The sequence below is a fragment of the Ricinus communis genome, chromosome 8 (assembly GCF_019578655.1).
Source record: "Ricinus communis isolate WT05 ecotype wild-type chromosome 8, ASM1957865v1, whole genome shotgun sequence".
In the NCBI taxonomy this organism is placed as follows: domain Eukaryota; kingdom Viridiplantae; phylum Streptophyta; class Magnoliopsida; order Malpighiales; family Euphorbiaceae; genus Ricinus; species Ricinus communis.
In genome coordinates this window covers 15,435,401-15,446,463 of record NC_063263.1, presented here as the reverse complement: position 1 = coordinate 15,446,463, position 11,063 = coordinate 15,435,401, and the positions used below count along the sequence as shown (strand labels likewise).

At 33.0% G+C, this 11,063-nt stretch overlaps 2 protein-coding genes and 1 non-coding gene across 3 annotated transcripts; 2 read left to right on the top strand and 1 right to left on the bottom strand.

The window, feature by feature from the left end:
• The first annotated feature begins 598 nt into the window (after positions 1-598).
• LOC8275228 (probable xyloglucan endotransglucosylase/hydrolase protein 32) lies at positions 599-2,705 on the top strand. The gene is made up of 4 exons (XM_002523663.4): positions 599-890; positions 1,069-1,169; positions 1,292-1,509; positions 2,018-2,705. The coding sequence occupies exons 1-4, from the start codon at positions 686-688 to the stop codon at positions 2,373-2,375; spliced, it is 882 nt and encodes a 293-aa protein (XP_002523709.1). The 5' UTR covers positions 599-685; the 3' UTR covers positions 2,376-2,705.
• A 2,821-nt stretch (positions 2,706-5,526) lies between these two features.
• On the top strand, positions 5,527-5,616 carry TRNAY-GUA. The gene is given in 2 exon segments: positions 5,527-5,563; positions 5,581-5,616. It is a non-coding gene; the product is annotated as a tRNA-Tyr (tRNA).
• Positions 5,617-7,126: 1,510 nt separating this feature from the next.
• Positions 7,127-9,563, bottom strand: LOC8275278 (probable glucuronoxylan glucuronosyltransferase IRX7). The gene is made up of 4 exons (XM_002523664.4): positions 8,861-9,563; positions 8,409-8,773; positions 8,054-8,304; positions 7,127-7,955 (listed from the first exon to the last, which is right to left on the bottom strand). The coding sequence occupies exons 1-4, from the start codon at positions 9,162-9,164 to the stop codon at positions 7,490-7,492; spliced, it is 1,386 nt and encodes a 461-aa protein (XP_002523710.2). The 5' UTR covers positions 9,165-9,563; the 3' UTR covers positions 7,127-7,489.
• Between the last annotated feature and the right edge of the window lie 1,500 nt (positions 9,564-11,063).

The following is an 11,063-nucleotide window of genomic DNA, read 5'->3' as shown; positions in this document are numbered from 1 at the left end:
TATATGATAGGACCCTATAGACCATAGCCAAGATGCTTAATTCTGATGATTGGTCATGCAAAAAGGAAAAGAAGGAAGAAAAAAGTAGATTAAATGAGTGGTGGGTGGTCATTCCCATCACAATATAAACAATGAGACACTCAAATAAGACAAGTTAGAGATTCCATTTCAATCCTATTTCACAATTCATTTCTTAGTTTTCCATCATATTCTTTATCTATAAGCTATGTACAAGCAAGCAAAAGCATGATTTTCATTTTTATACCAAATATGTCTATCCTTTCTTCATATCATGTTCTTCTGAAAATGTAAGCCATGTTTAATCTGCAGCAAGTAAAATGATGATGATGGGTGTTTGCTTGCCCAAGTGAGAAACCACATTAAACAAGTATTCTCATAAGTGGAAATGGTGCTGATTATAAAGAAAATAAAGTGAAAAAGGATAAACTCATACACACAAAAGTTGGACAATCTTTCTTCATTTATCACTAATTAATCATTTTTTTTGTCTACATGTATAACTCCTCATCAACCAACTTGTCATCTTACTTTGCAATGTGGGGCCTTAACATCTCCCTATTTATACCCACTAGATACCCAATTTTTCTTCAGAGTTGTGTGTTCTTTACAATCACTACTGCTATTACCACTGCAATATAGCCCTTCCTTCAGTTTCTTTGTTTCCATGGCTTCTCTTCTCCATTTCCTACCACTAATCCTTCTAATGACATCTTCTTCAAGCATTGCTCAAACTCCTCCTTCTCCTGGCTACTACCCTGGTTCAAGAATCAGTTCTATTGGCTTTGATCAAGGTTACAGAAATCTTTGGGGTCCTCAGCACCAAAGACTAGACCAAGGAACATTAACTATATGGCTGGATTCCAGTTCAGGTTCTTTCTCGATTCTTCTATACTTTACTTCCATTTTTATACTAATTATTTGACTGTCACATACAGTATTATTACTATGTATATTCTCAATAGCTATACAATCAGTACATTCCTATTCTTAATTAATTATTTGATACATGTGTGTGTCTATATATATATATATATTTATGGAAAACAGGAAGTGGGTACAAGTCACTTCAGCCATATAGGTCAGGCTACTTTGGTGCATCCATCAAGCTTCAACCTGGTTATACTGCAGGAGTCATTACATCTTTCTATGTGAGACACATCCTCAATTGCTTAATTATTACATTACAGTGACATTTAACTAAATTTTTTATTCTTCTTAATTTCTTAAGATTTTTCCCTGTGCTTTTTATTAATTTGGAAAACTATGGCAGCTTTCCAACAATGAAGACTATCCTGGAAACCATGACGAAATTGATATTGAGTTTCTTGGAACAACTCCAGGTAAACCATATACTTTGCAGACCAATGTCTATATCAAAGGAAGTGGTGATGGCAAAATTATCGGAAGAGAAATGAAATTTCATCTCTGGTTTGATCCTACTCAAGATTTTCATCAATATGCCATTATGTGGACCCCTAATGAGATCATGTTAGTATTCTTTTTCTTTTCTTTTTATTTACTTCTTGCTTGTTATTTTACATTTAATAAAAACTACCTATTTTTGCATTTTCTGTTAGCTTTTAATGTATACTTTTATTGGTATGCGTGTTTATTTATTCATTTACCTATCCAAATAAGGCATGCCCATGAATTCGTTTAAGTAGCTAGAAGAGAAAATTAATAAAATTTTTATTGTTTAGATATCATAATTAACCTAGATATCATTCTTCTTCAATTCTGATCCAAATTTTAATAAAATTTATTGGGTCGGAATTATACAACACAAATAATTATCTCTTTTGTTATTATAAAGTGTTAAAGTCTTATCAACATTCATTAATAGACTTTGGATAGAAAGATTCCAACATGTATTTTTATTTCGTTATTATTCTCCTTTTATAATTGTCTTGTGAACCCTAATTCTAGAGGATGCATGCATTTATTAATTTATCAGCTAGCGAACTTTGGCTTTTTTTTTCCTTGATGTGGACTGCAGATTTTTCGTAGATGATGTTCCTATTAGACGGTATCCAAGAAAAAGTGATTCTACATTTCCTTTAAGGCCAATGTGGATATATGGCTCAATTTGGGATGCATCATCATGGGCCACTGAGGATGGAAAATACAAAGCTGATTATAGCTACCAACCCTTCATTGGTAGGTATCAAAATTTCAAAATTAGTGGGTGCACCACAAATGGTTCCCCCACCTGCCGGCCGCCCTCCACTTCACCGTTCGGTAGCGGCCTCAGCCAACAGCAGTACTCCACCATGGAATGGGTCCAGAGGAACTATCTGGCATATGACTATTGTAGGGATCCAAAAAGAGACCATACACAAACACCCGAATGCTAGAGTATTGTGAGAAAAATTTAACCGAATCTTTTAGGGCTCTGCATAAAAATGTGCCAAGGCCTTATCAAATTCGGGTTATACCCTACAAAATAACAAGTTTGTTTCAATATTGTATACACAAACACGGTTCTAATATTTGTACTAGTTGTTGTTTTTGTTGTTTTCACTTGTGAGCAGTTTGTCGGGACAACTTTGGAGAGTTCTTGAGATGGGTCCCATTTAGGTGCAAGATCATCCAAGCCTCCTAGATCTCAAAGGGTTTTTATTGTATTTGTTTGTACTATTGTTTCTGCAAGAATTATTTGTGGAATAAAATACAAAAATTGTGCCTTTTCTTTTCTTTTCTTTTTTTCTTACGGAGTAGATAGTTTTTTTCTAATTAATCGATTCTGATAAGAGGTATGACTTAAAATTTCGCAATTGTTAAAAAATGAGTTCAATTGATATGAATAAAATATTTGAACAATTGTTTATTTAGCATGGATTTATAAGTAACTATAGCAATTGTCTCCGAAATCCAATTTACTGCTCCATTTTGTGGATATGTTAGTTGTTAAGTTAAAAAAAAAAATGAGTAGGGAAATAAACTATCACATTTTGAAGAAAGAAAGTTTTGAACTTCTCCGGCACTAAGTGTCTAGCCATTGTATTAAAGCCCGGTCGTCGAGCATATAGACTTAGCAATAACATGATATTTGAAGCCTTTGTAAGCAGCTTGTGTAAATAGGACTAAGAGGGCCAACATGATAGCAGATATCTTAGCTAGAATTGTTAACCTTAACAAAACAAATGTTAAATATTCCTTTTATTTTTGTCTAAACTCTTGCCTACCTGTGTACTATATAATATTTTTACTAAATTATTTTTTAATATTTTAAAATTAAAATGTAATTTTGTAAAAATATTATATGTCACATGTCATGTGGGTTGGAATAAAACAATGGCTTGTTTTTGTAATTGTCCATGTTGTGAGCCTGATTTTCTGATGCTCCTAAATGCTTTTGATAAGATTTTAGTATAATCATCCTTGTAATCAATGAAATCATAGATTTGTAGTTAAAAAGAAGAATGGTATCTATTGCTTTAATGGATTTTGAAAACCCAATTTATGACAATGCAGCAAAATGATGCTTGAATTTACATGAGCATGTACTAACAAAAAAAAAATGATTGGGGTGAGAATATATATATATACAACAAAATGGTTGTTTGCATCAACTTTGCCTATACTAAGTGGGAAAGAAAATGATTGGTGAATAATGCTTTGTAAGCACTCGTTCTTGCACAAATTGGAAGAACACAAGGGAGTATAGCTTCACTTGTGAATCTCCATTGTCTTCCCTGAAATTGTTTTTAGTACGTACCTCACATGTGAGTTTTGAATTTTATTTTATTTTTCTTTAATTTTTGGTCCACTAGCTGTCTCTCCTTTGGTGTACTGTTCTGTTCTGGTACCTAAACTTGTCAATCCAAATTGGACCACACTTCAATTTAACTTTCTTTTTTTTTTTTTTTTGGGTAGTGCCCTTATTCTCATGCAAGATCCTATATGCATTTCACTTGCTCAATGACAAAAGGTTTCGCTCAAAAGTCTAATAGAAGAAGAAAAAATAAAATAGTAACAAAAATAAATAATTAAAAAATAGATAAAGAAATGTGGTTTCATTGAATAGTAGCTATTATTTTCAAATAATTAAGAGATGAATGTGTTGAAAAGCTTAAGAGTGTTGTAAACTTAGACCTTTTTCGTCTATAAGATTCATGAAAGTGGCTAATTAAATTAAGCTAAAACTATAGCTAGTCCTTAGTCGAATTTTTCTAGTTCCTTTCTTACATTATTTAGGTTGAATTCTGATTTAGTACTTGTGAATGATCAGTATTTTTCAGTATACAAGTTTTGCTAAATTCTGTGGGCTAATCTGGCTTAGGCATATAAAATGGAGTAGCTTCATTAACTTGGTCATGGAGGTTTTTTAATTCTTTTTTGGCATTAGTAGATGACTTGCATCCATCTATTTACAAAATGAGAGAAATATTTTATCAATTAATTCTATTTTAATAAGGCTTTTTAGACTTATAAGGTTTAAGGCGGTTAAAAAGATACATTTTTAGTAAAAATAGACACCTCAAGAAAATGAAACAAAAAAAAAGGTTAATAAAAATAAAAAAGAAGATATAGGGGGGAAATTCATTTTATGATAATGATAAGAATCATTTAAATGAAGAACCATTTAGGCCAAAACAAATTAAGGGTTACTTCCTTGAACTTATATTAAAGTATGTACGGCAAGTCTTCCCTACCCATTATTATCATTAAACAAAAAGAAAAAAAAATTAAGTGGAATGCTTGATTTGATGCTAAGGGCCATATCTATTGAAGATTTGATTTGATTTAGAGACGAAGACTTTATGTGTCTTTTGGAAATCATAGACCGTTCATGCAAAAGCATATCCCTTTTTTTTTTTTACCAATTTGGTATAGTTTTCTTTTATAAATTATTGTTGACGTGGGTCCAAAAATAGTCCTTTAAATTAGAAAAAGAAAAGTAGGATTAAAATCCACCCTTTTAAACAATCAATAGCTATTCAAACTCGGATTTATCTGAACAATTATATGCACACTTTTGTCACTCAAAAAGTTTTAAGACTCAGAAATTCTCTAATGATTGTCTTTAAGCAACTTAACTAATGTGGAATGGGGACCTGATCCTGTTCACTCTTTTGCTTGGTTTAGGTACATGTAAAAGTCTAATCATAGGGTTCAAACTTGGTAACTTTGCACCCTTTTCAGACAAGCTTTTAAAAACTGAGAAAAAAGTTTCAAATGGTAAACATATTTTGAGGATCTGTCTGAAAGGGGCAGAAACATGTTTGGTTTGCTCTATTTACAAATGATTTAGGGTTGTCTCTTATGAATTTGGGCCTGTTGCGAAGCATTCTTGGAGGTAATAAGGCCAGGACCATGACTTGGTAGCCTAGACTATAAACAATATCTTTAATGAAGAACTTGAGGAAATTCGACCGAATTCATCCTTCTAACTAACCAATAATGGATTATAATTAATGGACGGTGTCCTATTGATTTAGATATATGCTTTTATATCCTGTGTAGATTATATATAAAATATTTATTTGGTCATATTCATCAAAACCGACCTTAGCTCAGTTGGTAGAGCGGAGGACTGTAGTGGAAAATCAGCAGTATATCCTTAGGTCGCTGGTTCGAATCCGGCAGGTCGGATTTTTTGATTTTCTGTTTTTTATTTATTTCTTTTCAGTTGTTTATTGCAAACCTTATTATTGTTTTGCATCAATTCAATAATTCGAGACTTTCTTTAACAACAAACTTAGGCCACACTAATACTAAAAGATTACTCATAACTTGAAAATCATCAATCATGCTACAATTCTTTATCAGAAACATATGATCATCTGTTGATTGAAAATTGAACAAACTTTGTGATTCTTCTAGTGTTGATCTTCTGATCTGCACAGCTCATAATTAGTCACATGTAAAGTTGGAAAAAAAAAAAAAAAAGGACTTCACTGCATTAAAAATCTATTTTACCATAATACAAAAAAAATTCAATATATAAATTGGTTGTCATTAAATAAAATGAATTGCTACAGCCTGTCCAAATATCAACCCTCAAAATTACAGGTATCACTGTAAACTTCTTTCAATATCTTTTTTTTTGAAAGGACCTTTTAAAATCTTTTTTATTAATGAAATATTTTCGTATATATTAAATAATTAATGATATATCAATTATTTAATACTAAAATATAACACTTATTTATTTTATGACTTTTATATTCATTTTAATGTAGATAATTAGTTTAGGTAAGAAAGAGCTATTATGAAATTGGGTTTAGACTAATCCCATTCCCTTTTTCATTCCTTTGCATTTTCCAACCCTAATAATTAATTTATTATTAGGGTTGATACGCATTGAATGCAAACTTTAAGTGTCATAATTGTTGTAGTTGTGCAGAACTTTAATCTTTAAATATTAGAGGTGAAGTACAAATGACTGTGTTTCATTAGTAAATTTTATATCACAAGTCTCATCTCATATACCAGAATTTTTTTACTAGGAAAGAAGAGGTGAGTCGCTAACAATGTGGGCAACAGTTTTAGCTTATCTAATGTGGAAAGAGCCAAAACGCAGTGTTGAGACAGAAAAGAGGTGTGTTGGTCCGCAAGGTTAGGTTGGGGTTTGGCTGCTACTGCAAAAAACCATTCATCCGTGACCATACTGACACACCCCCCCCACCACTACCGCCCCATCATTAAATAACAATAAGTAAATTCACTCCTTCTTTGTATATTAAAAGTTCTGACACTTCCCATCTTCTCTTTTTCTTTTTTTCTATCTTCAAAAATATATCTTTTTTCTCCTAACAGAAAACTAAAACAAAAAAGTTCATTTGAAATTTACTTTTTCTCATCAAAATATATATAAATAAAGCACTTTTTGAAAGAAATAATGCTGAATTTGCTCCTGTGCACATCTTTTTACCACATGGAACATGCATGCAGCAGCCTTAAATGTTTTTAAGAAAAAAAGAAACAATTATTTGCATGCAGGTTTCAACATCAAAATTGAATTTGATCTTTTTTTGTTGTTTATGCATCATTGGAGAGTCCATTTTTCATATCCCATTTAACATTATTAACCCAAAAACAACTAAGCATAACTTATAAACAGCTATTTATGAGCCATTAAAAAAAATAAGATTTATATATATATACACAACATGCACCCTACTTGTTTTATTACTCCATTTTTCGCCAAAATTTCTCATTTCCACATGTACTCACCACTGTAATGATTTCTTTTTTAAATATTTATGCTTATGGGACCAATTATTCTCAGCCAACTCAGCAAAAATCCAACTTAACTCTGTGCATAAATGGACCCCACCGCAGGCTATTAAAAATTCCCCATCCCGCTGTTTATATAAGATGCAGTCGGGAAATAATTCCAGCTGTACTCCACATTGGCTCATTTACATGCAACCGCAGCATCCACGTTGGGAAAAGCACGTCTATATTAGCTAGCAGAATAGAAACATGGTCCACAAATCATATCCTTCTACGTGTATTTCCTTCATTGGCTGGAAACCCTTACTGTCCTACGCGACCTATCCAGCTTCTTTGTCAAGGCGTAAAGCACTTGCCACGTGGCATCCCCTTCCTCGATTTGATCGTTGAATAGTAGGGCCCGTCTAACTGTTGGGTCCCATATGTTTTTCTGTATCAACGTCAAATTAGTAGCCGCCACGTCTTCAAGTATCCTTCCCAGTTTTGCCACGTCCTTTTCGGCCACGGTGAGTGATATGGCCGGCCAAGGCACCGCGGAGGGGAAGGGTAACCGAATGCCATCGGCTATTATTACCGGCACACAGCCCAATGCTACTGATTCAACCAGCCTTGGACTCCACGGGGCCCACCCTAATGGACATAAACAGAACACTGACCGTGCTATTTCTGACTGGTAACCGGCAAATCTATGCCTTTGCAAATAGAACCTCCGGTCACCGTTGAACCTCCTCCATATCTCTGTCCTCACCTTCCTAAATTCCAAAAGAAAACAAAAATGAAAACCCAAATGAGAAATTAGAACAAGAAAAATACCCATTAAGCCAATTTTTTTTTTAAGTATGATCATTACTTGCTGTAAAATCGTCCACTGACATTCTTGGGATGAACTTCCATTTTCCCTCTAAAGAACACCCAAATATCTCTCCGGCCGGTTAACGGCGCCTTTTTAAGAGTTGACCGCACACTCACCGGAGAGATATAAGGTGGTATTACCACGTTCTCTACTTGTTGACATGGATGGTCATATTTAACGCCAAAGGTCTGTAATATAATTGACTTCTTCAAAAACTCCGGTACTCCATCTTGCATAGCCCTCTCTTCCTTTAGGAAAAAAAAAAAAAAAAAGTGACCCAAAAGTTAAAAAGATTTCATCTTTATGACCAACTTGCAAAAATTAAAAAAGATAGCGGCTTGAAGATTGTTACCAGAGTGTGAAAACAGGATCCGAAATCATGCGAAGCGACGAAGACGTGGTCAGCTCCCTGGGAGCGGTTCCATAATGGATAGTTAGTGGAAATAAAGGTGACTGCAGAGGAAAGGAGAGACCTTGCGTGACCGATTGCTGGGAACCCATTAATAGTGCTGAAATTGCAAGATACATAAACTGGAACAAAGAAGAAATCAGCTTCATACGGGTCAAATGTCCGTATGTCATCGCTGTTTGATATTGCTTTATGGATAGCTACTTCTGATGCAAACAAATGGTTGCTGCATCTTTTGTTTGATAGCCAATCTCTGTTGTATTTTGATGGCAATTCGTAGATATATATCTTCAAATCCTTCAATAATGCTACAAAAACATCACCAATATGAAAACAGATTAGCTTATAGCGCTAATTATAGCTAATTATAAAGTAACAGGAATGCATTATTGTACCTTGATTAGTGTTGTTCTTGGGTTGGTGAAAGAATGTAGAGTTAGTTGATTCAAAAAGGGCACGAGAAACTACAGCTGATTTGGAGAAATACTGAGCTTTAGAGAGAGGAATAGGCTTATGGCTAATAAAATAAGATGTGATAAAATAAAGAGAAAGAGATATCCAGAGAACCCATTTGTAATATTTGAAACAGAGATTGCTTTTCTCTAGCTGTTGTTGCTGTAACCTTCCATTTCTGTGCACAAGTTTCATTTTTACATAGAATCCTCTGTTTTTCCTTGTGGGTTTTATCAACTCTGCCATTTTTATCACCAGATTTATTGAACATGAAGAAGATAGAAAAAGAAAAATAAAGAGAGAGAGCGAAGATTGTCTCTTTCTTTTCTCTTGCAGATGAAATGGGTCTTTCGATTTTAGGTCAAGAAATGAAGTAGAGATTAAGAAATGGTGATTGAAGATGGATAGATATGTGGGTTTGTTGGTGTTTCGTTTTTGCACCTAATAGAAATATGAAAGACTCAGTCTTGTTGGTTTCTAGTTGAAGTTCTTTTAATTGTTTTTTTTTTCTTTTCTAAATTTTGATTCAGTTTCTTGTTCTTCCAAGAATAAAGAAAGAATAAAAACAAAAATGAAGAAACTTGCAAGAGAGAGAGAGTTGGGGTCTGCAGAGAGTCACATGGTGATATGGAGCAGAACTAAACTCGGCAAAGTTATCGGTTTGTATGCCTGTTCACGGTTTGAAAACTCAAAATGACTAATATCTCCTTTTTGAGTTCTAGAAATGTGTACTAATTGATGTAGTATTAGGTAAATTTCTTAGTGTTATCCGATAACTGCTTGTAATAAACCTAAGTTTAATCAATGTAACAAAGTCTGTTGGGTGGTCTTAATGAAGTACAACTAGTTGGTTGATCTTGTTATGGTCTTCTTGCATTCTTTCGCAAGTGTCATAATTATGTGAATTAAATATTAAGTTTGAATCTCAAAATTACTGACATTAATGTAAATTAGCTACATTTATAGGAAAAAAATATAAAAATTGAGATATTACCAACTTGCTACCATCCCTTGTGATTTTATTACTTTTATCGGAATTCATTTTTAATGAATATTTTTTTAATTGTTTAAAAAGATATCATTCGATCTCAATATTATTAATATAAAATTTTAAAATAGTATGCTATTATCTCTACTGTCTCTATTAATATAGATTAATCATCTATTTAAATTATGAAAAAGAAAAGAAATGCTACGTTACATTATGTAATTCATAATTTAACTAGCAGTTATTTATTATTTCTGCTCATGTTTGCCCCGTCACACTAGTTTATGTTCCATTACGAGAATATGCCATTAGGGAAGTTTTAATATAGTCTTGAAAATGGACGGACGAAGTAATAGTAAAAATGGCCAAACTTTAGCAATTATCCCATTTAATTATGGTTTGCGGGTCTAAGATGATGCCACTTGATAGGGGTCGTGGATCTTATTTGAAGAAGGGTTGAGATTGGACGGAAAGAGTCAAAGGCGTCTACTTGATTGGGTGTGGTTATTAAATGTAGGAATTATTACAACTGTACCTTTTGCATTGTAAACAAACAAAGAGATGGAAAGTACAATTCTCAAAAGAGCCTAGTTACACTGTTGGTTCTTTCGTTGAATTAGTTAGTTCGTTGTTAGTTGGAATGAGCAAATTAAATAATATTATAATCATCATATCCCTCGATGTCAATTAAGAAAATCTAAATTTTTACATAATTTTATTCAATTACTTTATTTCTCATAATATAGTTATGTATTAAAATTAAATTATATATTTAACCATTACTAAATTAATTTTTTGTATAATAAACAACTTGTAACGATTCGGAATTAGATTACATGAGATATTGTCCATTTTGGCTCTCCACTAGCCTCACGATTTTGTACTCTTGATGGATTCGCGGATTCAAGAACTTCCGAGGAGGTCACCCATCCTGAAAATTTTACGAACCAAGCATGCTTAATTTTAGAGTTTTTATAACTCCATAGCCAAACAATCAAAAGACGTCTCGTGTGATTTATTTGAACTCTTTACATATATGTTATTAATCATTTTCCGCCTCATTTTAATATACAATTCGATTCATTCATATATCTCCGCATCTTAAAGTGCTGTCATCCTATAAACCTGCCAAAAACTGCTCATTGTCCAAACATCAT